Source organism: Aythya fuligula, chromosome 6, assembly GCF_009819795.1.
Source record: "Aythya fuligula isolate bAytFul2 chromosome 6, bAytFul2.pri, whole genome shotgun sequence".
NCBI classification, from domain to species: Eukaryota; Metazoa; Chordata; class Aves; order Anseriformes; family Anatidae; genus Aythya; species Aythya fuligula.
Genome location: NC_045564.1, coordinates 34,217,943 through 34,245,183, shown reverse-complemented (window position 1 = coordinate 34,245,183; position 27,241 = coordinate 34,217,943). Strand labels below are relative to the sequence as shown.

The 27,241-nt window shown below is 33.5% G+C and overlaps 1 protein-coding gene across 1 annotated transcript in view; it reads left to right on the top strand.

The window, feature by feature from the left end:
* LRP1B (LDL receptor related protein 1B) overlaps positions 1–27,241 on the top strand; it is a 501,801-nt gene that overhangs the window by 253,399 nt on the left and 221,161 nt on the right. Inside the window, 8 exon segments of the mRNA XM_032190067.1 lie at positions 791–1,027; positions 5,745–5,925; positions 8,874–9,093; positions 11,875–12,064; positions 13,735–13,857; positions 15,219–15,359; positions 20,700–20,825; positions 22,603–22,719. Of these exon segments, the coding sequence (XP_032045958.1) occupies positions 791–1,027; positions 5,745–5,925; positions 8,874–9,093; positions 11,875–12,064; positions 13,735–13,857; positions 15,219–15,359; positions 20,700–20,825; positions 22,603–22,719 (1,335 nt within the window).

The following is a 27,241-nucleotide window of genomic DNA, read 5'->3' as shown; positions in this document are numbered from 1 at the left end:
TTTGACCTCAGTCAATCTTCTCCCTGTTTGCATGAACAATTCCAGCAAAAAAAAAAAAACAACACTGAGAGGCATTGGGAAAAGAATATGTTTTAGACAATTTTAAGAGCTATACTTATAGTATGAAGTATTAAGGATTTTTGTAAGTATCTTTAAGAAAATCTCCTTAACAAACTTCAGTTATTCGAAATTAACCTACCTAATGAAATTGTAAAAAAAAGAAGTAGGAAATATCAGTATCCATGTTTTGTATCTCAGTATGAAGGAAGTCAGCATGTCAATTTGTTATATTCCTTCCCATCTGAAAGAATTTTACTGTAACTTTTTGTTTGCTTCTGAGAAACTTCAGGTGAAAAAAAAATGGTGTTTTGAATTTGCTGAAGTTTACAGTCTTGTTAGATCTAATGATTGCTTCAGTCGTGGTCTACATTACCCTGATAGATCCTAATGAATTGTAAAATTAAATGTCTGCAGTGCTATATATGTGCATTTTACATTAGATGCAAAGTTATTCTGTGATCTAGCATTTCTTTTCAGTGTGAACTTTTATAGAAAAAATAATTAGATGTAAGCAGCTCACTGAAGTAATTTGTATTTTAATTAAGGTAATGTAATTAGCTAGATTTCTTGAGTTTAGATACCTTTGGAATATATGAAAGTTTAATTTTTGGTATTGAATAAGGCTCCTGCTCCCCCACTAATTGTGCTGGTTAATTAAACAGTGACATTATGCACTGTAAAGAAGATTAGGCAGCATCAGTTGTTTATGTTTGTAATCTTTCTTTTGCAGGACCAAAGAATGAATTGTTTCTTTTTTATGGGAAGGGACGCCCAGGAATAATACGGGGAATGGACCTGAATACCAAAGTATCTGATGAATACATGATCCCTATAGAAAACTTAGTCAATCCTCGTGCCCTGGACTTCCATGCCGAAACCAATTACATTTACTTTGCTGATACTACCAGTTTCCTAATTGGACGACAGAAAATTGATGGCACAGAGCGAGAAACAATCCTCAAAGATGGTAGGCAATGCTAACTGATAGTGACATTCAGAGAATCTCACTCAGGAGAAGTTGAACTGACCTTTACAGATAATTTAAAACTTTGTTTAAATCACCTATTGAAAACAGACCCAAACTAGACCTTGAACAGAGTTGGAGACATTTATTTTTTTTAGAACTTCCTATTTATTTTTCTATACTGCAGGAATGCTAAGTTTGGTTAAATTGCTCTGCTGCAAATTCTTTCTGTTTAGCCTATACTCCTACATTTCCACTGCATTCTTTCAGTAGGTACAGTGGATCCATAATGTAATTCCTGTAATTGTTTACTAAACTATCCAATGTCCTTATGAATATTGTGAGACTTCTTACTTACAACCTGTATCACAATGTGGTTTCTGGAGTTTATTCAAGTAGATTGGCAGAGGAAGACTTTCTGTAGTACTATCACTTGAAAACTAATTAGGGGGAAAAGAAAAAAAAAAAAAAAGTGATTTCTCTTTGTCTTTCCTGATGTATTTTTCCTTGTATCTGTGGAAGCAACAGGAAAATCTAAACACTATTGAGAATCTGAACTAAGATACTTGTACTGTATATTATAGCAAGTAGAAAAACTATCAGCAGTTCTCTAGTTTCCACCTCTCTCACCATACTGTGCAGAGTCTCCCTGGTCTAGAGGCACATCTCTTCATATTAAATGCTATTTCACTAACTAAGCCTTTAGTTTGTCAATCCTTCTTTTTCTTTAACAGACATTTTTCATGAAAGACTGCTTCAGCAAGATGTAGCTACTGCCTCAGTTGAAATACATTCTGCAGTAATTATTTTCTAGTACTCAAGAAAAAAAAAAGCAGCATGAATATCCATCTTGCTCTTCATAGAGCTTAACGTCTCTATTTGTAAATTGAAGCTTGAGACTGTGAAAGTAACTAAAATACTTTTGCATTAATGGAGGGATTTTCATTCCCCATGATTCATAACCCATGTTTTAATCCTGCTGTCTCAGAGACAACTCCCCCATTTGCAGCGCTCTGGTGCTTTTTTTGGTATAAGGTCTCTCCTCTCTACAGACCTCAAAGTCTGCATGCAGATCCCTTCAGGAGTAGCTACGAGGAGCTTGGTGATAGCATAATAAATGGTGGCTGTCTGAGTAAATAATGAACACTCAGGTGCCAATCTGGTAATTCTTCACTGTGTGTATGGAAATGGGTAACATACATCACTGAATCTCTACTGCTGAACTTTAACTAAACAACAGACATTTCATTTTACAACAAGCTAATCCAAATGTGGAGTGCAGGTAGAGTGGACAGTATATAGACTTAAACATTCACGGTCATACCAAAGAGTATCCTTGCTGAAAGGTGTCAGACAGGTTGAGGTTAGCCTAATCAAACATGCAAACATGAATAAACATTGTATACCAGATCAACAACTTGATGAGATTCTTTTAAATAATTTTTAACTGTAATTTCTACTCTTCGTAAATACAACATAGCAAAATGCCAAAGTACGTGCCAAAAGAGATGTGCATTACTTAATGATGTATTGTTAGTGTTCCTAATATTTAAAAATAAATAAAATCAGTGTCATTCTTTCCTCACTCATTTTCCAGAAGCTTACATTGTTAGTTAGAACTTGATGTATTTTCATAACTTTAAGGAATGTTTAAAGAACACTTGTTAATGTATTTATCATGATTTTAAAAATTAATATGGCCTCCAGCCATACCACCTCAGCTTTTATTTCTGTCAGCTCTCAAGAGCTCAGCAGGGATAGATTAAATCATTCCTTGGTGGAAGGCTACTGGAGAAAATCAGGTGTGTCAGGAGGTGGTTTAATATTCGCTCTGTACAGCATGCTGCTAAGGAGCTCTATCTGTGTCATTTCTCAGATGAGAAGTTGTCATTTTTTGTGACTATCAGGTTTTGCAAGAAAAGTTTGTTATGCTAGCTCAAACAACACTGTAACTCAGATAATTACAGTTTGCCTACATGAGAGCCTGATCCTACAAGCTGTTGACTGGCAATTGAGAACGCTGAGCACCTAACACTGCTGGAGTTTGATTTCCGATACAGCTTCAGCTGTGATTTCTTATTCTTCACTTTGGAAAATAAACTGCTGTGTAGTATTGATAACTGTTTGACAGCCCACAGCAAGGCCTATCCCACAGTTGGCAGCACAACTGCAGTAAGTGTACTTTCATCAGCAACAGAAAATGCTGTAATAAAAGTTTCAGACTTGCTTTTTAAATACATTTTTTAAATTTAAAAAATGGAACAAACCAGAAATTTTTTAAAGGGACTTAAGTATTGTTCAGTTGGACCGCCACAAACACACACTCTCCCTCTTTTATTCTTCCTTTTTTAAAAAAAAAACATTTCTTTGACTCCCTGATGTTATTTGAGGTCACTGTAAGCCTTAATGATTTATATCATGGAAAACTTGGAAATATTAGCAAGGATGGGCAAAGGCTAACTTTTTGTTTAAACAAGGTAACGGTAAGTCTACACAGATCTTTGGAATCTGTCTATCTAGCTGGTTGGTATACAGAAGAACTATTTTAAAAAATGTATATGCTTGTGTTATGTGTAGTATTTTAGGCAACATTAGTGCACATGATTTAACTGATATTAATGGAGCTCGGCCATTCTGTATGAAATTGCATACTGTGCTTATAATCTCTTATACATTTAAAACCAATATGGCAAATTGTTGCCTTTAGAAATATGAGTTTTTAAAAATCTTATATTTGTATTTGAGCTTCAGTTCCCATGTTAAAATATAAAATAAAAATCTCATCTAAATAAGGAAGCTTTAGATGTTACATATCTTTAATTCCTGTTACTGTTCAGGTCACTGCAGTGGTACAGTGTATTTTGCAGTTCAAGGTTTAAATTTAGAAATCAGACAAAAAAAAAAAAAAAAAAAAAAAAATGTGAAAAAAAAGTGTGAAATACATCGCAGCTTTACATGCATACACCGCCATTTACATACATCTCCACAAGTGTTAAAGTTAACATAGGCAATATGCTCGGGATAGAATGATTACACACACTAGAGAGACTTCTAATCCCACATTGTTAACTTGTTTGAGACAAGCAACTTGATAGGGATATAGTGACATTATAACTCTAAAAAACATTGTTCAATGAAAGGACTGTGAAGTCACTTGTCATTATAATCTCAATAGCATTGTAATATGACACCTTTTATAGATGCTTTTATTGCATCCAAGTCTATAAAAAGCCCAATATTTCATTTTTGGGATAAAACTCATATTTTATCTTGGTGTGTTTTTGATGGTACCCTGTACATTATCTATGGGTTATAGTAAGCAGTAAGTTTTTTGCAGTCTGTTAAATAAGTTATGTATATTGTGACTAGGTACAAGTGCCTTACATTCCCATCTGTTATGAAGAATTTCACTGGTTTCTTGTGGGGAATGGAATAATTTATTAGAGCGTCAGTAAAGGTGTTTGTCATCTAAAAAAAAATAGTATTGGTGAAGAGTTTGTCCCAAGGAAAACAGGTCTGATATGTTGCAAAAAAACCCTCATAGTTATGCTGAAATTATTAAACTTAGTAAGTACGGCCTTTCCATTAGTGCTTACTAATTGTATTATGGGGAGGCATCTTTTGTGATGAAATTTGAAAGTTTTAGAGTATGGCATTAGCCTTGCACAATTTTGTTGTGGTAAAGATAACTCAGACTATCAAGCTGAGCTGTGCCAAATCATGTAGGAGTGATATAGGAGGACGAGGGATTCCACCTACAGTTTTACCTCAGAAGACTACTACAGTGAGCAAAGCTTTGGGAAGACCCTGGGGTGGGTGGCAGTCAGGTAACCACTGGGTACCACCACTTGGGCCTGTCTCAGACCTCTTTCATGTGCCTCCTCTTGCTGGTGGCTGGTGTTTGGCTCAGAACAACCCTGAGGTGCTCACAACCAGACCCAGAAACCTTGGGAACCCAGCAATAGAAGGACACCCCCAGCTGCCACACGGTGGTGGGGTGGGGGTGGCAGGCAGTGTTGAAGCATTGGTTGAGTTGAGATGGAGCAAGAAAAGCATGCCCCAAAACTAATGGGATTGTCAAGGGCTGGTTACATGTAAAGGTGTTTTGTGGGCGCTGAGAGGTGGGGATGCTGCTGGGGCACACTGTTTGCATGTGTATTGTTTGCTGTGTTAATGATGCTCCTGTACGTAGATGTGGAGAATTACTCAAACTGTCGTCATGTTCTTGCTTCTGTCCTTTGCATGGTCAATGTATATACAATGTATATTTTGCTTGTTTTTTTTTTTTTTTGTTTGTTTGTTTGTTTTAAATAATGATATTTTTTTATTTGTGTAAAAACAAGATAATTTAGATGGAATACTACAGTTAATCCTCAAAGCTTCTCCTGACTCGGGTGATATAACAATTTGGGGTTAAAGTTAAGACTTAAGTAGGATTTTGTTAAATAGTGTTTTGTCTGAGTCTGATTACAGTTAGCATATGCAGGGCTTATGGCCTAATACACAAATTTTATGGCCAGTAGGTTGTCTTCAGCAAAAATTAATTCTGACAGACACAGCAAACTTCAGTATTGTAATTCAGCAAATATAATTAATTCAATAAAATAATCTAATTTAGCTATATGTATAAGATATTGTCCATTATTGACATTAATGGATAGTGTTAGAACATGAATGTATAATATTAATATTTTATTACTGCCCCTCTCTTCTCTCTCAGATCTCGATAATGTAGAAGGCATAGCAGTGGACTGGATTGGAAATAATCTTTATTGGACAAATGATGGCCACAGGAAAACAATTGCTGTAGCCAGACTGGAAAAGGCTGCTCAGAGTCGGAAAACTTTGTTGGAGGGAGACATGTCCCACCCTAGAGGAATTGTTGTTGATCCTGTCAATGGGTATGGAGTAGTCTATCATGTTTAATTCATATCTTTATAGGATAAATACAGGATTGAATTTTGCTTAGGATGGGTCTGTATAGCCAAATGGTAGTCTAAAATTCTGCAGTAGTCTATTGTATATCTCTAATTCCTGTCAAGAATTCTTGCCTGAAGCCTTGAGAAGAATGTGTATGCTCAGACACAGCTGAACCTATGTCAAGTTAATTTGAATGTGATTCACTTTTTGCTTGAACAAATTGAGTGTATCAGACCTGTATGTATTTTTAATATTAGGTGAACTTTATAATACTCTTCTTTATTTCTCTCTTTTTAAGTCTCTATTTCTCAAGTTAATTAAAATCATATCCTCGTACACATTAGTTTACAAAAATAAATGAGACAGGTATTTTTCATTACTAATATAATAGGTTGTGATAGGCTGCATAATAAAAAGAACATTATATTAGTGTGTTATGGTTGTGGTATACCTAAAAATTCAGATACATTTATTCAGAAAATTGTCACTGGGGAATGATTTAGGCAGGTAACTCTAGTGTGGCTGGATTGATTGCTGTTTTTCTAGTACTAGAATGTATTTACACTATCAGGTTTTCACTTTTGAGCTTGTCCTTGAGGAATGGAAGTGACTGTGGACAGGCTATAATTAATTAAGGTCAGATAGTAAGAATGTAAAATCAGACCACAAACCATAACCATACCTACAATTACTTTGTTAAATTTTCCAGCTCAGTAAATGCATGGCACAGGAAATAGTGTATGAAGATGTATTATCTGGAAAGGACTATTATATAAAACACTTCTCTAATAAAATAACTTGCCCTTCATGATCATGCTTCCCATGGAAGCTTTTCCTGAGGGATAGCGTTTATTATGGCATTCTAATTATGTTTAGAAAATATTAGTCTTGATTTAACCAACACAGAAGTATTAACTGCATTTTGAGATACAATTAAAGCACGTTAATGTAAACATCCATTACTGTAAGCATGTTTTAGTTTATGACATGATAACTAGAATAAGTACAGACAAAAAGTTAACGGGGGAAAGCTCATTAATTGCTCTTTAGCAGTCGTGTAAATAGGTATAAAACATATTTTGGCCTTCAGTATAAATTCCGTACTGGCCTGTGTCTTTCCTTGAGCTTTACAGCATATATAGGTTTTAAAATTCTGTGGTTAAATGTGGTGTTTTTTGAGTTAGACATACAGTGAGATTTGTAAGCGTCATGGATCAAAAATTTGTTTATGTTCTTAGCATATACTTGGAAAGATACTAAAAGAACCCAATACAACTTTCTTCGTGTTAGAATCATGTTAAATAGAGAAGAAACAAAAGATGTACACCTTCATATCTCTAAATCTGTGTAATGAAGGTGTAACATTATTTTTTTTCCAATTTCTTAGATAAAAAACAAACTGATCAAAACAAATTATTCTTAAACATAAAAGTGATGTGAATAAAATGCTTGCCCAGTAGATTTGAAATTGTTTTTTAATCTGATTGGATTTGTCAGGAAAAACGTTTTTTTTTCTTCATTTCTTTCCTTCCTTTGGACACATGGAGACAATCAGGATTAAAATTCCAGGATTTTGTTCTTTAAAGTACCAACAAATTAGGTGGATTGGGATTACAGAAATTATTTCAGAAAGGTTGATTTCAACAGATTTATGATTCTAAAATTAGGTGAGACACCTAAATACCTAAGAAGTTATGACACCTTTAATACTTGGTAGTAGCGCCATATTTGTTTAAGAAACATATGCTGTTTTTACTCTATTTAATATTTAATAATGGCAAATCTATATTTGGCTTTAAAGTATACATCTGTTACAAAGTATTTTCCTCATATTAACATTACCTTCTATCACAGGATCTGGAAAGCTGTTTAGGGGCTTCATACATTACATACTGGCTTCTATGTGTTTCTTTCCATGAACCTGAACAAAACATGAATGTGTTTTTCTTTTTGTAAGAAAAATGTGGTACTTCTTAGAATATTTTCTACCCTCAGCTTTTGTATAAGTTCAGGTTATGTATTTTAAAGTGTTGAAATCAGAATTGTCACCAGCAAATTCTGTAATAAGGTATCATAAATACCCTAATACAATAAAAAAAAAAAAAGAAACAAAAATTAAAAGTAAACACAGGGTGTGTTTATAATGGCCAGTAGAGAGTGTCTCAATCTAAGTGAATACTGTTAGATGACTTACTGCAGTGTTTGCTTGATTTTTGAGAGTAGGTACTTATTTTTTGTAGTTGTTTTCATTATCTACACTGCTGCACTTAAAACCGCGAAAATTGCCTACTAGCCCAACTAGATAATTTTCAAATACTTCTAGACATCTATTTCTAAATACTTTTGTAAGGGATAGACTGCTCATAATAGTTTCAGAGTAATTTGGCTGCTTTCACGTGGGATGTGAAGTTCACAGAACATCAAGGTTATCCTGTAGCTATTCAACTAGAGTGCAACTAATTCATGTATTGAAGCTTTTTGACATAGTATTAAGTATAATAAAAAAAAAATAATCAGCTTCGCATCAAAAGGCAAATTAGACTTAAAAACAAATAAACAAACAAAAACCCACAAACTACACAACAGCTAAAGTTCAAACTTCATGACAAAGTCAGTAAAATACTGATTAAAAAATCATAATTCTGGTGTGATTAAGAAAGGTCTTAATTTTTTCACTTCTCATGTCAGTCCATTTGGTGTTTGTGTAATTCATTACAATATGAGAAAAAATCCTTAAGTGTCATTTTAGCAGCATCCAGAATACATGGAAATTAAATATCATATAGCAGTGGAAAGGCATGCAAAGACTTGCAAAAGACAAAATTGCTCTGGCTTGTGGGTATACTGTTTCAAACTTCCGTTAAAAGTCTACAGTATTATTCACATGATTAAAATGGTATCTAAATGTTCATTTTTTATGATTTCATAGCTGGATGTATTGGACGGACTGGGAAGAAGATGAAATAGATGACAGTGTGGGAAGAATTGAGAAGGCATGGATGGATGGCTACAGTCGGCAGATTTTTGTAACATCAAAGATGCTATGGCCAAATGGTTTAACTCTGGACTATCATGCCAATGTGTTATACTGGTGTGATGCCTATTATGATCACATTGAAAGGATATTTTTGAATGGAACTGACAGAAAGGTAAAAGAAAAATACTGCTGCTTTGCCACAGGCGTGCTCTTTCTCTGGATTTTATTGTGTTATGTTAAAAATACTTTTCAAGCTTTTTAAAGTCTCTGTAACCCTGTGGCATGTCCAGTGTAATTTCTGTTGAAACAAGCGATGTTAGCAGTCTCCTGCAGAAGAATAAAATATAGCTTAAAGTTTTCATCTTTACTTTAGAAAGTGACACAAAAGTTGTTATTTTTTTATTAATATATTTTTCTAATGTGACAATGAATTTCATCTGGATTGATCCACCAAACTACAGAGAGCTTTTCAGTAAGAAAAATAAATAAATAAATAATAAAAAGAAGTCTTTTGACTCTGCCAGAGCAAGGCTTTCGTTTGGCTTTACTGCTTTTGATGAATCTTGGGACATTATTTGAACATTTGCAGTACTATGTAGAGAGGAAACACTCAACAAGTACATCAACGATAGAGAGAGATTGTTTTAGTTATTACTAATGGCTGTATTACCTAGATACAAATCTTTATAGAAGTCCTATGTTGTTTTCTAGAAGGAACAAGCACAGAATAGACATATGGAAAACAGATGAAGCTTTAGACTGGAAACTAATCAAATGGGGGAGGTTTAGCATCTGTTTCATAAAATTAGTACCTTGACAATTGAAATGTTTTCTTTGGCATTAGTAGAGAGTGGCTGGCATTAAGTCCTTTTACTTCCGTGTAAGCATTTTTTTCACAAATTCACTCGTCCTTTATTCATGATTCCCTCCATATGATGTCCATATGATAGGACCAATACACAGATCTCTAGTACTGAAAATAGTGACTGTAGACACCGTTCTCCTTGGTACTCGACCCTGTGCAAGCACATACTGCTTTTAAAATCAGTATATTGGATTATCTGCTCTTAAACCTGTATCAGTGCAGTAGTGTTGCAGTTTGTCACAATAACTAGGTTGGGATTTACATTTAGTGTTTTTACTTTTGCTCCAAATCCATTATGGTCCTGTAATGGAGGGAGCAGGAGGGTAAGTGTACTGGCAGCAAGGCAATTTTAATCAAAGATCTTTGTCTACTTGCCATGTTAGACTTGTTGGAAAGTTCCTGGACAGAACAGGTCTAAACAAGTAAATACAGCTGCCATGAATTACACATGGATTACTAGTGAGAGATGCTGTTTTTGCCTCCTGCTGTAACTGCTGAATAATAAGAAGCACCTGTCTTTACAGGCTTTATATTGAAGTGTCACAGAATTGTTCTGTTAGTGGTGGTTGTTGTTGTTGATTTTTAAAGGTTTTCTTACATAATCCTGTGATTTAAATAAACTTTGGAGACGTCTGAGTAAATTGTATGCATCCAAAAATGACTAGAAGATACTTGCTTTTGATGCTGGGTCCTTTGTTATTTATTCCAGGATATTCTGGTTAAAATATAACTGGGTCAGTAGCATCTTTAATTCTGTAAGTGTTGATATAGTGAAGACTTGGGGGCTGGGGAATTTCTGAATTGATTCCACCAGTAGTTGGTGGGTGATTGACTGATGAATTAATTTTTATCAAAAGCAGTTAACTGAAGTGTTTTGACCATTAAATAAATTAATAATAAATAAATACATTCCAAACCCAAATAGAAAAATTGAAGGGGAAAGCAAGATGCTGTTTCGTCACCTCAAAGCAGTAGTATTTTAACAGTTTATTTATTCTCTTGGGTATGTGTCTCTAAATAGAGACAAGGTACAGAATCTGATGAACTGCTTCACTGTTTCTAGAGGCAAGATAGAAATACACTATTGGGCATTAGTTCAAGGAAGTAGCCCAGCCAACAGAAGAATACTGAAATTTAATCATCCCAAACAACAGCTGCTATGATGAAGCATAAAGGCGGCATTCCCAGAAGTAGATGATGTACAATTTTACTGTCTTCTATGTCTTTATAATTTAAATCATTCAAATTAATGCAATTTTCATGATGGTAAATTAAAACTTTTTTTTTTTTTAAGTTTTGTTTTAATTCTGTAGGAATTACAAATATTTTTAGACTATTCCTCTTTATCAGACAGCTCTTGTGTAGTTGTATTTCTTGTTAGCGAGCCCTGAGACTAGATCTATAGCAAAGACATGGGTTTACATTCCTGCAGTCTATAAAACAGAGACAAGATTTGGCAATAATTTGTACTTCTGTTTATGTTAATTAACCAGAGGCAAAAGATCAGTGGAGAAAAATAGTTTTTGCTGTTATGGGAACCAACAGTGGCATGTTTTGTTTTGTTTTGTTTTTAAGTTACCCCAACCCAAGATAATGGAGAATTTAATAAGCAAAAATAAATAAGTAGTCTCTGCTCTTTGCTTCACACTTGAACAAAAATAAGCAACTCATACACATTGTTCTTTGCTTTTGGTAGAAGCAGGAGTGCTGAATTAAAAACCTAGTTGAGGTAAAAGTCACTCTGAAATATGAGATTGATTGTTTATAGGAGAAGAGGACTTCAGCAACATTTTAGAAGAAGCAAATATTTGATATCTTTTTACTGATCATAATAATTGTATGTTTACCTGCAATCCTATGCATTATTAGTTAGGATCCATTTAAAATGAATGTATATGAAGTTATGAAGTTAACTGTTGCTGGTGCACAGAACAGCTTTACACTAATGTCATTGCATTAAATTGCTATATCCACATATTGCTAATCTCCTAGTCTCAGATTTCCTGTTTTCTATTTTATGTTCACTGTAAAGTATGCTAAGAAAAAATAATTATTTTAGCCTTGCCAATGATCACTAATTAATTGCAGGTAGTCTATAGTGGAAAAGATCTGAATCATCCTTTTGGACTATCGCATCATGGAAATCGTGTTTACTGGACAGATTATATGAATGGATCTATTTTCCAGTTGGATCTGGTTACAGGAAATGTGACACTGCTAAGAAGTGAGAGACCACCTTTGTTTGGGCTTCAGATTTATGACCCGCGCAAACAGCAAGGTATTAATAAGATATAATTTCTCAAAGCTTTAATACAAAGTAATATTTTCCATGTTGGTTATGGCATGACAAAGACACTTCTTAATATTTCAGTCCATTGATGTTAAAATTGATCATTTTGTACTTATTAACAGTGAGCCAAATTAGTATAACTAACTGTATTTCTTCTGTGTTTATTACTGTTTTTCTTGTGTGTGAAAGAGACACTGAAAATATAAAACAGAATGGATAATATGTATGCATTGGCTCATGCACATACAATACTAATTTACTTCTTGTTGGGTAAGATCTTCAGGTGCTGTTATACAGAATCCAAGTCAGTGGCCTTTGAGAATAGTGGAAGAGTAGGTTGTTTATGCTACTTGTGTGAGTGGAGAAATGAGATAGAAAGCCATAAAGTAGTACAGATAGAGTTTAGAAAATACACACAATTTAATTTACATTTGTATTTTACTGAAGAAAACTTTGGAATCTGTTTACTGCATACGGAATTTAGATAAGTGTTGAATATTTGCTTTCTTTAGTGAGAACATATTTCTATCTAATGTCTGCTACCAGAGATTGAAAGAATTAAACTAAATATCAGGAATGAGTATAAGTAAAATACTGTTTTAAAAGTGGTCTGTGTTAAATAATAATAACTATAGATCTCAAAAAGAAAAATATCAAGCCTACTGGGCTATCATTTTTGACATGTACAAGTAGAACAGTGTTTCCAGTTCCACGGTTCCTACAGAAAATCGGAAACTAAGATGTTTGCAGTCCTGCAACATTTGATCCTGTACATGAACCAAAAAAACCAACCAACCAACCAACCAAACAAACAAACAAAAAAAACACAGAAAATAGAAATTTCACCATTTATCTCAATTCTCAATGCTATTTAGTACAGATACAACTTTAATGTGTACTTTGCTCAGCCGTAATAGCCAGCACATTAAAATGGTGGAGTTTGTTTTAGGTTTACAGGACATCTCATAGATACCTTGTCACCATGCTTAAAACTCAGCTGTATTTTCACAGTATCATCACCAGTATGCAGCAGTGCATGTTAGAACACCTGACAGCTGTCAGTAACTTTGTGTGAACTGCATATGGCTTTTGGGAAGAAACAACAGGGGAAAAGAAAGCAAAGAAAAGCAGATGTGTTCATCAAAGAGTAGTGGAATGTCTGCCTTGAATTCTATCTGCCATGATCTCATTATACATGTACTTCTAATTTCTGTTTCTCTTTTTTTCTTAGTCTACATTTGTAGTCACATTGTTTGAACATGTGCAACTGCAATTATAATTCAGACCTTTCTATATATACTGTTGGATTTCTTAAAACTACTACATTCATGGCAATCTGTCAGCACATGTAGATGTAACATATTAAATAGTTTCCAACATTTATTCATCTCCTAAAATGTGAGATAAAGTGCTATGAGCTAATGATGTAATTGCTTTTTATTCTTACAAGCTATTGCAACCTGTAACTGAAATTATTTTTCTATTATAAGCTGTAGTAATCAAACTATGAGAATAATGTTTCCCTAAATGGAGAGGATAATAGTCAAAGGATCTTAAAATGCTTACATACTCAAAAAAGAAAAATAAAAACAAACATACAAACAAAACTTGTTCTAGCACGGCTGTTAGTTTTAAAGTTCCTTTTCTTGCTTTTACAGGTGATAATGCATGTCGTGTTAACAATGGAGGTTGCAGTACTCTTTGTTTAGCCATTCCTGGAGGAAGAGTTTGTGCCTGTGCTGATAATCAGTTTTTGGAGGAAAACAGTACAACTTGCACAAGTAAGCTTTTTAAAGAGTTCACTGGAAAATATTTTAAAATGTCTGATATGTTAACGGATTTAAATATTTCACTTACCTCTTTTACAAAATATCAGAAATACAAGGAAATTTCAAGTTAATAATCTATATGAACTGGTTTCAGATTATTATATGGTCTTCATATCTTTAGTTGAAATCAGGCATAGAAAATGTTAGTTCTCAAGCTGTTCATAAAATCCATCAAGCAGATATTTATATACATAGCATGTAGGCTATGCAAATTTTGCCATCTTTTCCTTTCATCTCTGCCTTGGACATTTTCATTGAAACACCAAAACATATATATATTAATAATAAAACATGGAATTTAAAATTAAAGTTAATATCAGATAGTATATGCATTAAAAAAAATAATAATTAAAAAAAAAGATTACACGCTATTTTGTAACTTAAAATTCTGATTGATCTTTTTGATCTCATTTGTTTAGTTCTTTAAGTGTAGTGTGTGAAATTTTACATAGCTCTCCAGCTATAGAGCTGGTACAGCTGAGTAAAGCAAAAGAATTATTTCATAGCACGATGAACATTATTGAGTTTACAATTACCTTGAATTTGACCCAAATGCATGGCAGGCAGAGCCATCTCTGTTGTTAAAGAAAACTTTTCTTTTAGCAGAAAATACTGGAAGGTGGATTTACCACTGGTAAGATGGAATGTAAGCATTAGGAAGAGAGGCTAGACACTTTCAGATCTCAATGAAGCATCTTTCCTCCTTTTTTTTCCCATCTGACTTCAGTGCCCCGCTCTTTCCAAAGACTTTGGTGTTCCTGATAGGGTCATAGAGGGATGTGTTGTATTTTACACACTAAAGATTCTGAACCTTATGTTGAGAAATATATCTGTCTGGATTTACCAGTAAGCTTGTAGCTTGCTGCTTAATTCTACCGCCATAGAATGTTATCCTTTTCTTGCTGAGTTTGTACCAGTGCATAATGCAGGTGTTTGAGTTGTTGCTTGGATACAAGAATCAGCTTTTCAGTAATCATTTTCTAGCCTTTAAATGTGCAACAGAATTTTGATTGTCTGTGAGAATGTTTTCTTTTCATTGTCAGTGAGGCATTACAATATTTTATATGGGTATTTTTACACTATCATCTTATGCATTAATTAAAAAAAAAATGCCATTCTGTTATGAGTTCTTCCATTTGTTAAAAATATACTACCTCAGCTATACACTCAGGTCTGCATGCTGCTACAGGCTTCAGGATGTATTAGCTAAAAAATAAAAAGTTTATTAAAAACTTCTCTGAAGAGTGCAAACAAAAAAAATCTGTATGTATCAAGCTGATATATTACATGTGCCTCTTGGATATTTTTCCTAGTTAAACAGGGAGAAGTGCTACTACAGCTGTGCAAAGCTGAACAGTTTCAGTGCAACAATAAGCGCTGTATCCAGGATCGCTGGCGCTGTGATGGGGATGATGACTGCTTGGACGGCAGTGATGAGCGTTCTGAAATTTGCTGTATGTATTCTTTGAAATTTTAACCCACATTTCATACTTTATTTAAAAATCTGGAAACAAAATAATACATCTGTATTAAGCACAAGCAATATCCTTAAGTCATTTATGAAAATCTTTCATTTTCTTGTTTATAATAATAGTAGTATTTTTAAATGACACTCATACTAGTTTCATAGCTTAGTACAAGAGCAGTATGTCAGTCATAATGATTTTGATTTTGGCATTGTCATTTCTAATTCTTTCTGTGTAGGGATTTTTTGCTTTGTTTCCAATTATTGCACTTTTTAAATACAGTCATAGAATAGTTGAGGTTGGAAGGGGCCTCAGGTTGTCTCTAGTTCAACCTTCTTAAGCTGGGTCAACCTCACCTTGACAGCTGCCTTAGTAGGCAGTTCAAGGTGAAGTACAGTACCTGATGGCAGGGAATGAAGATGAGAGACAAACACATCTCCACAGTGCCCACATGCTGAACAAAAGGTAATCGACGCAAATTGAAAAGTGGGAAATTTCATCTGAACACAATAAAACATTTTTATACTGTGACAGTGGTCAAACATTGCAACGGGTTGCCCATCTACGGATATATTTGAAACTCAAAAGGACGTGGTTCTGGGAAACCTCCTCTGGTTGACCCAGCCTGAGTGGGGGGATTGCGCTAGGTGATCTCAAGAAGTCCCTCCCTACCTTAAAGGATTCTGTAATTCTATAATGTTTTATTTATATAAGAAGAAAGAATACAGTACTTCCAGTTATAGCAAGATGTAATCTGTCTTTAAAAATTCAGTTTCAGTAGAGCTATAGTATTGTTGTTATCTTTACTTTAGAGTCCCAGTGTTGAAATGAGAATAGTAGAAAGCATACCAATTATGTATCTGTGTCATTCCTGGAAAGGAGAGTTGCAGCTGTGAAAATTCCTCTTTCCTTCCTCAGTTTGTTGCAATGCTTGCCTATTTCTATCATTAGATCATTTCCCTAAACCAAGTGTTCTTTACAGAAATGAAAATTCATCACTTATTTTCCTATCAGTTGTAGACATGATGAACTCTTCTGCTGTGAAGCATTGTTCTCTTTGTCTGAAAACTTCTGTCATGGTCTCTCATTCTTTTCTCTCTGAGACAAAACAATTCTAATTTGTTCTTTTTATTTTCATTTTTTATTTTTTCCTTTTTTTTTTTTAATTTTGTTTATTAGTTTGTTTAGATTTCTTTGCTATTTATTGAACGTTGTCAAATGATCCTTGGGGTTGGGTGTCCAAAATTGGATGTATGAACTTCTGCTGAGGTCTTTATGAACATGATGAGGCTAAGAGAATTTGTTTGTGAGGATTGAGAGTGGTGTTTATATATCCTTGGGTAAATCTTGGTTGTTTCACACAGGCTTGATGTTGATACATACTGAGTTTGTCATCCTTTGTAATCCCTTGGTCTTCTTCTTCATGGCTGTTAAATAGACAATTATTCTTTTATCCTACATTTGATAGTTCCATGTAGTAGTTGTACTGATTTAAATCCTAATTCTTGTCAAGACATTTGTCCAGTTGATCTGAACTGTAGTGCTTACTAACATTACAATACAGGGGATTCTTGTGCTTAAATAAGGAGTTCAACTAATAAAAAGAGTGAGAAGGAAAATCTTTTGGCAGAGTTGAATTGATTCTCATTTAAATTAGTGTAATTTAGACCAATTCATTGATCAAAGCTCGTAATACTAAAGGGATTTATACAGATATAAATGAAATCGTAATCTGGTCCCAAACCTGTACATGACATATAGTTAAAGAGTCCACTATGATAGCAGTAATCCCTTTTCAACAGTTGCTATAGTAACTTCAGTAGATTTTTTTTTTTAATTAGCCTGAACTATTTGCAGTTATGAATAGAATACACACTCATTAAATATATATAAGCAAAAGCCTTAAATACCATTTAAAATAATATCTATGTATCTAATAATAAAGTCAGATTTTTAAAAAAGTCTTTCGTTTTTACTTTTATCACATGTGATAGCACTTTTATTTGCCAGTCAGATTGCAAACTAGGTTGCTTCATAAGTGTAATACAACTTGGAATACCTTTTTGCTCAGATTATTAATTAATCTCTATCTCAAATATGCTTGCACCCTCCACACAAAACACTCATGAAGGGTTCATGTGCTGTTGGTATCACACTCACTCTGTGTTGTTTTCAATGCAAAGAATAGGTAGAAAGGTCAAAGATAAAAGCTACTGAAATGTCAAGGATAAGCCTGCAAGATGTCTTTTCATTTTAAATACCATTTGTTTCCAGATATATGTTAAACTTTAAAAAAAGAGACTGTGGATGGCTGAGTAGGTGGAAAAGAACATGAGATTCTATTTTTTTATTTTATTTTTTATTTATTTTTTTAACCCAGCATTTGAAACTGTGTATAGTTTATTGCTCTTGTGTAGATGAGCAAGATCTGCTAATAATAGACCCTGTTATTAGCATAAAAGAAGAAGAACATACATACTTGTCACATCTGGAAAAGGAGGTCAGCAGTATTTACATAATTTTTGTGCTTTCAGAGTCTTCCTTCTTCCAGTGATATTTGGTAGCTAGCAAAAACAGGTTTGTGAGGTACCTTTTTCACTCTTGAATATCAGATTTTTTTTCACTTTTACACTGCATCATATTTTACTTTTTGACACCTGAATTTCTCTGGTAAGTAAAAAGGAGATATATATATGGCCATTGATAGTAGCGTGCATCATTTCAAACACATTTTATAACCTGCTCAAATCTCTGCTCATTGTTGTATAATATTTTGGATATGTGCTTAGCAATTTACATCCTTGTTCACTTTGGTGTTCTGTTTTGTTTTGCTTATATGTGCTTCAGTTTGCAAACCTCATTTTAGATGGATTAAAAGCAACTCAATGACATCCTTTTTTAAGGAAATGGCAATATTGTGGCAGCAAAGCCCTGCTAATGCAACAAAGCCTAATGCCAAACTTCACAGAGGATCATTATTTTAAATCAAAACTGAGAACTGAGTTAACTTGTATTCATTCTCCAGTTCCCAGTTCCTCAGGTAGCATGTGTCCCTGTAGTCTACCAAGATTATTTGTGAATGATGTGGAGGACAAGCCGTAATGGCAGTTGAATCCTCAACATATTTCCTGGAACCCTGTGAGGATTCTTGAATGTTTCATCTTTGCCCTTCAGAATCTGACATTGATTGTCTTTTTTTTCTCTGTATTGGAACGTCTTCCAGCACCACTCCTGTTCTGTGTATTCCCCGTATCTTCACTCAGTGACTTCAGTCTGCCTTTTGTTTCTGTCTGGTTATAAACTGCCCCTTGTCCTTATGTGGGTGTTTTGAGAATCTGTAAACTGCCATCAAGACAAGGCACTCAGATCTTTTTGTGCTTTCCTACTCGTATTTGATTTGTACCAATATTAACATTTTTGTAGTGTTTCTCTTTCTTTTTGCTTTTAAGAAACCTGCCTGTCTTTCTTTTCCCATACATACGTTCCATGTAAATAAATAAACCTGTACTGACTTGGTTTTGGGTGAATTGAAAAAAAAAATGTATTCTGTCTAGGCACGGCATACTGAATGTTTAGATCCATACTTAGTGTTCCAAACATGCAATGACTGTTTTGGATCTCATTTTGGAATTTGGGCATGCTCTCAGGTGGCTCATGTTTTTAAGGTAGTCTTGAGTTTTTTTAAATACTTATTAGTAAGTGTTTGTTCCTTTACTCTTAAAAGAAAAGGTGTCTGAAATTTGTTTTGTTAGACATAATCCTCTAGCATCCATGTATTTGTACTAGAGAAAAAGAATTAGCCCTCTGTTAAAAATTAGATAGTTTTCAATGATGAGTAGCAAATTTCCCAGGCTTACAGCAAAGTCAGTGACTTATGCAGAGGGAAAGGTCTATTCAACATCTGTGTATAGGTTACCTAGAAATTAACAAGTTTAAGCAAATGTATTTATTTTATGGTTTATACTATTTTGGTTAATTCAACTTTACTAGAATTTAAGATAGCTAAAGTATGTATGTATGCAATTAAATTTTAAGATAGTTGGAGCCATATTTGTTCATTTCCTTAGTGTAACATAATAAAAATTTGGTGATATCTGGCTGCTGATAAACTTGGCTCATGTGAGAGAAGTATTCAGTTGCAAACAAAAAAAAAATTGTGTACAATTCTAGAAAGATTTACTTTTGTCATTTTAAACCTATTGTGAAATTGCCTTTTTCTTGATACGTGTGGTGTTTTTATTCATGTTGCCATATATCTATACCTAAATCACTGTCAAATTTTATATATATAATGTATATATATTTCTTTGAGGATTTTATATTTGTAATATTATTTACACAGAATATAAATGTGAGCTTGATGGCAAACAATGGATCCAACAATTTACCAGTTTTTGTTACTTTTTGCAACATAAATCCTTAGATCAATTTTTACTGTATTACTTTTTAAAAATTGTTTTAATCTTCTTTTTCCATTATATTTCAATGTTTTTATTTTTATTCTGAAAAAAATATATAGCCCTGTTCCACCCCAAATTAGGTCCTGCATACACTGAAGAAAATATGTAAAATTTCCTGTTCAGTTCAAGGTGATTTTAGGCAAATATCTTTTAGTATTATATAACGCAAATTACAAGAGATGACATCTGTTAGCAAATGTGATGGATATGTGCATCCAGTCCAGGTCATTTGAGTGCTATACTCCCATGCATGTACCCTGTCATGTATATGGTATAGGTTTACTAGGTTACCAGCTGGGCAATAAAAGTTCTTTTATGTATCCTTTGTGTTTTAAGCCTATTGAAATTCTCAGGTGATTAAATTCTCTGATAAACCTTCAACTTCATGTTTCCATGTACCAAATGTAGCCTGAAACAGAACTGTTGTTGGATAGCTATCATTATATTTTCAGCTGGTGTTAACTACTGTAGCTCAAATAACGTGAAGCTCTAATCTATTATATATTAGAGGCATGCAGGCTACACCTTGCATTTGCACTTTTTTGGAAATATTTTTTTCTGTTCACTTTTAACGTCTTTTCATTTGTACGTGTAAGATGCTACTACCTTTTGTCATTTAGTCATTACTATAATTACTATAATTTCCATATTGACACCAGTGTGTTAGGAATTTCTTTCCTATTTATTTTTTAATTTATGTTTAAGTACTCAAAAATTTTTATTGACTGCATTGCTGAACTATTTTTATATTGTAGCAATGATAACCATGCTAACCACATCATCATTAAGTACAATTTAATATACTGTTTTCAGCTGCTTTTCTGATCATTTTCTTAGGAGAAATGCTTTTCTGTTTTTCTTTTTCCAGTCAATCACAGTTGTCCTGACGATCAGTTTAAATGCCAAAATAATCGCTGCATTCCCAAGAGATGGCTTTGTGATGGAGCTAATGATTGTGGTAATAATGAAGATGAATCAAATAAAACCTGTGCAGGTAAAAACTTTACTTAACTCCAGCTCCACAAACTATTCAGGACTGCTCTGAGCTGAACTGAACCAGTCTACTTTTAGTAATCTGATTATTGCCATTTTAAATTAATTCAGATGTTGATGCACCTAAGGCTGGAATACAAATTATGTTTCACTTAATCCTTGTGCTTGACTGTGCTTTCCAAAGTAATTCAGCACTTAATCTATCCATATAAGTTGACTGTCAAAGCACTACTTAGTTGCATACTTGTCCCTACTAAATCTTTTTTGGCAGTTAGAATTGTTTGTTAACAAGCTGTGATGAGTAAATTTTATTTTATGCTGACAAAACCATAATTTCTTACTCAATCTCCTTTTGGTATCTTGAAAATTGTTTTCATTTGCATTTGCAATTTATTAACTATATAATAGATTTATAAGGAAATACCAAGAAGAAAATTGTTTACTAATTCCACTAAAATAAATCATGGAGTTCCAAATCTTGAAGTGATGGTTGCTGCTGGTCAGTAGTGTACGCTAAACAATCATTATGTACAAAATATCAGACATCAATAAGCTGATGGCCATTTTAAATTAAAATCCAGTGATAGCATGTACCTGAACTCAGTTTGCTTGATTTAAATTTTCCTTTTCTGTGTACTGCTTGTTATTTGTGTGATCTGGCTAAAAAACATTTAGCACAAATACAGACCTCTAAAGTCCATGTCACCATTACAGTGTTACTGCAGATCTTAATGTATCTTGATATCATTTCATATTCAATTGTATGATTGCAGAATAAGAGTCTGATTTGAAGACCATGCTTTGCATCCCTGGGTGCAAAATCCCTTGAATTTTGTGTTCTTTTTCCTTTTATTTTTGCACTGGCAAATGCTATTCACATTTAGAATAGTTCTTTGAACTATTTTAAGCTTGTATTCTATTTTGTTTGGGGCTATTTTTGTGAAGAAAAAGGTTAACTGAGTATAACAAATGAAAAAATACTCTCTTGATTTTTAGGGTTTCTAATATATGAGTCTTTTTTAAGAGTACAGTCAAATATAAATGAACTTCCAAAGCTTAAATCTGGAACCAAAGTCTGCGTCATTATAACTGGCATTGTAGTTACAGGTTCACATTTTGAATAAACACATAAATAGTGTCAGCTTTATATGTTAGATTGATGATTGATGATATTCGTCAACTTTCAAAACCATTTCAGTAGTTACATAGTATAATTTCATTTAATGATCTTTGTTTCTTCAGAGAAAAGACATACATCGTATACTTTAATGAATCATTACAGTTTCGTATTTGCAAATGCAAAGATTCCAGGAACAGTAAAGCCAGGCATGTTATACACACTATATTTTTTCTGTGTAAATAAGAATCCCAGTAATCATTGTTTATCTTATGAAAAACTGTTTGTAAATAAAAGACTTAAGATTCAAATTACAAACTAGAATATTTCATACCCTGCTTTTTGTTTATTTCAACTCTAGCACTCTTATTTTATCAAGTATTACTACTCTTCTACCACCTAGTTTTGTATATTTACGTGTAAAAGAGTGTTTTCTTCAACACAGGGAAACCACTAAGAACTATACAATACAGAGGTAGAACACGGTCCTGCAGATTACCTCAATTTTCTCTGAAATCAAAGGAGGTGAATGATGTTTAGTCAGACAAAGTAAAATGAAAGGCCAGGAGAGATTTGCAACTTCTACATACAGTCATGCACCAAAAGACCTAACAGATTTAGTCCATTTCCCTTGCATTTTTGGAGTGTTTTGTCTTGACAGCAAGAACATGTCAAATTGACCAGTTTGCTTGTGGGAATGGACGCTGTATTCCAACATCATGGCTGTGTGACAGGGAGGATGACTGCGGAGATGAAACTGATGAAATGACATCCTGTGGTAAGTGAATTTTCTCTTGATAACAGGTAAAGTTATTCTACAGAAAGTTCTATATATAAGGTTCTCTTTTAATGCAAGCTGACACATAGAAAGAGTCTGAGGGTCTTCTTTTTCTTTTTATATGAACTGAAGATACTCTTTCTGAAATAACAAATACAATTTATTTGATTAATAAATAAACCAAACAAAGACTGCATATTCTATTAATGAGTTTTTAACTACAATACCAAATATGCAGATCAGTTAATACATTTCTAATTTACAATCCATTATTAAATACTGTCACCTTCATAAACTGATCTTTATCTCAGCCACATACCTGGGCCCACTCAGCATAGTTTGATGTCAATAAATCAATGTGGTATTTTGCAGAAAATGGAATCTTTCTTGGTTATATAATGAGATACTAATTAGCAGCTCTGATGATTCCTGCTTTACTGAGATACTGCAAAGAGAGATGCACTCTTTCTAATCAGCTGCTTCCAAGCAATTAAAGTTTTTATAAGTCAGCATGACTGCCTTCATCTGTTTGACAGGTCACAGGTAACTGCCATGAGTCTGAGTGCAAAAAGGTCAATGAGCTGTCTGCAAAATATTGTATCAGGGTGTTACCTGTTTACAAGGTAATATTTATGATATTATTTGACTTAGTAGTATGGATTAGTAAATCAATCCACTTACTAATATGGATTAGTAAGTGTGTTGCAATATTATAGGACATGTTTCTGGACTGACTTATGAAGAGTTTTTGAGAAAGAATGCTGAGACAGAATATTTTAGTAGCATCAACCATGCAAACATGAAGTAATAGGTTGTACACAAAGTAAATAAATAAATATAAATTATATTTGTTAGAATACTTAGTAATTAGATCTGTATTTTTTTCTCAAATGTGTTTGATATTCTAACTTGGCTCACTGTTACAAAAATACATTGTTTCGTAATCAAAATCAAACTATGTAAACACTATTGTTGATTTTTTTTCCTTTTTTTTTTTTTTTCTCTTTTGAAAATTCTTACTGATGTAAACTTTCAGCATTGTTAGAGTTCTGTTACTGATAACAGTTTTTCTGCAAAACTCTTAATATCAATGAAGCCCTTCCAGTGGAAAGCAAGAAAAAAGCACATAGAGAGTAGATGTATGAATGAGAGTGGCTGATACCCCTGTGCTCCATAAACATAAATCTCAAGGTCCTCAGCTGCCAGAAAATCAATAGAGTACGATCCAGTTAGTAAATTCTGTTGATTCATAATCCTTTAAGTTTGTTTAATTTTCAATTATTCATGACTGGCAATCAGCTAATACCCATTAGTTGAGTTTACATTGTTACTTTTTAAGGCCATGTGTAATTTTCAGCACTATTTTCTTTTATAACTGCATTCAAGATCTTTCGAAAATTTTATATGTACATAGTTTCATGGAGTATTAACTTGTTTTCTCTTGTCTTGTTTCTCATTACTTTTTAACAATTTGTTAAGAAAAAAAGGTTATTTGATGTTGAAAGTACTTGATATCTGATCAATAGATGAGAAATTTGATAAAACAGAAAAAAAAAAAAAAAAAAAAAAAAGCATTATGTGAGTGAAAATGCTTTAAGGTAGGCTCTAATTGCCATGCTTCAAATCAAGTAATATCTGTTGCTTGCCGTGTACAGAGATAGAGAAGGTGATTGTAGTGGACTTGCTGAATTTTAGCCTCTGAAATTATGGTGTTTTCTGTAATGGTACAGCAAGGCACTTGGTACAATAATAGTTTCTGTGACTGGCCATACTTTGTGTTCTTGGTCAATTTATAAATCTTAATATTATCTTTGTAAGTTCTTCCCATGTTTGGTATGGTATATCCTGTCATCTTATCTGGAATATTTCTTCAGATCATTTAATCAACAATTATTTTACCTGCTGTCTTTCAGTTTAGCCAAATTTTACCTATGTGCCATATTTTAGGATTTTGTTCATTTATGCCTGAGTACTCTGATTATAAAATATGTCAAATATTTGATTTTTTTATTCTGCCTTACAATTTGATGGCTAATGGGTAAAGGCATTGCCACTATCAAAAATATTTAGCTTTCCAATATTCTTTTATGAAACAGTTTAAAATTCATCTTGTATTTAATAGTTACAATTACAGATAGTTTTTTACCTGCATCAGTCTTCAGCTATGAATAACTTTTGGCTTATATTGGTTATGTATAACTTATATATAATTATGCCAGTCTATAGCTTTGGTGAGCAGGATGGGAAAGGTGATGCCAATATCAAAATTCATTTTTTCTTAAAATACAACTATTGCTAAGAATCATGGTGTTCCTGAAGACCCTCCTTATTTTTCTCCTGACTTAAGATTGTGTTTAGTGTCCATTTTTCTATCTGTCATGCTATTTGCAGTCAATAACCAAAAGGCAAAAAAAGCATCAAAGAAACAGAGCTTTTACAGAACAGCTGGATAGCAAAAAGAAATAAGATTGGTGTCTACACTGTGCAGAAAGTTCCCTGTAAGCTCAAGAGGCACCTGTGTCGTTTTGTGTGTCTGCTGGGCAGTCAGCACAGGGATGACTGTGAGTCAGCTTCAGGAGGTGACAGCAAGGGTTGGTGTTGTGTCTGTCCTCCAGGATGTAAGAGGGAGCTGTAGAGTCCAGAGGTTTGAGAATTAAATACTGGAGATACTGGAAAACATCCTTGCAAAGACTGTGGTGATCTGAGAGACATGATATGCGTGCATGTGTAAGGGCAATCACAAGTAATTTTGATTAGTTTCAGTCTCTTTATACAAGCATTCATATAAGGAAAGGGTGAAAATGACATTTATTATAAGGATTAAATTTTTAGAAAAAAAAAATGGGACAGCTAAAAATACAAAAAAAAAATGCTTTCAGCTTTGCTTAAAGCATCTAAGCTAGGCATCATCAGCCTTGAACATCTAGATTATTTGTATCAGAACAGATTTTTGGTTGTCACTGTAATGTGTTCCCCCAAGAAACAAATGTTTTGTTTAACAACAACAAAAGACTCTAAGAGTGATTGACAAACTTTTGTCACTGGTGTTAAATTTTCTTCCTACCTCTTTCTTGTGTTGAAGCAGAAGAATAATCACTTTAGTCTTACAATGTTCTTGGTGATCTCTAAATATTACTAGTTGATGTAGCTGGTTTGTTGCTTTATGTGTGATATTTTTTAAGCTAAAACCATCTCTGAGCTGCTATAAAAATAATAGCTTTTGTGTTAGCTATAGCACATTTTCTGCAACAAAGACAGCAAAAGACAGCAAATCTAAGTCAGAGACTCATTGAATAAATATTTCACTTCTTGTTGTAAAAAAATGCTATGTTTATGTAGCATGTTTAAAAAAAATCACAAAAATGATTCACTACTTAGTGATTATATGATTCTCAAAATCTTTGTGAAGTTTAGCTTTATTTCAGCTCAGTTGTAAAAACACTAGAACAATCTAATGTAGCTGGAGACACCTAATGAGGATTCCACTTGGTGATTTGCTGTAGTTTGGCAGCTTTGTTGTAGCTGACAGGGCTATGCCTCATTTCAGATGTTACTTTCTGTTGCATTTAGGATGTTCTTTGTAGGAACTTCCAACGAGAAATTCCTCAGTGAAGGAAGAACTTAACTTTAGATGTTCAAGTGGATTGGTAATACCCAGAACACCATGATGCACATTGAGCCAGGCTTGGGCATAAGCTCCATGTCTGCAGAAATGATGATTGTCAAGTGCTTTGCTTATACACCTCCAGTGTTTATTGCTGGTACCAAAAGCTGCTCAGAAGGAATTCATAGGCACCAAAAAATCATACTAGAGTTCTGCATATGTAAAAACCATCCCTACAGGCAGTTCATAGAAAAGAGGTATCTTTCCCATATATTCAGCTACAATCAGCTCAACTAAACCATTGTCTATGGTTTGTGTTAGGTATCTAACACTTTCTGAGAAGCATCTTACTCTCTTTAACGTCTCTACAGAGAGTTTAGGCTCATCCACACTCGTTTTGAATCAAGTTAAAATTCCCAATTATTTCTCATGAATATGTAGGTTTTGTAAGGTGGCTCTCGTATTTTCCAAATGGAATGGATACAAGCACAATTTAACATGTAAATAGTATGAATGTGCATACCTAGCTATGTCATTGGTTTTAGAAGAAAAAGAAATCTGAAAAAACTCATTTTATGCAAAAGCATAGTAGACAATCTTAAAAACAACGTTCATTGTAATGAGCATAGAGATGACTCTCTATGAATGATGTCTGTTTTCTACTTTTTTTTTTTTTTTACAGGAATACACGTAGGAAATGATTGTAAATACTGACATTTTAATTTTGCATTCTATTATGTCATTGTGCAGTTACTTTTATTTCTTGACTGTTCTTTTACTTTGTACTTAACCTTCTAATTTTATAGTCTTCTATTTCCTGTCCTTTACTGGCAATTATTGCAATTGAGGAACCTTTTATATATAAATAAAAATGCTGAAAACTCAGTTTGTATCAGTCATAAAACTAATGGCAAAGAC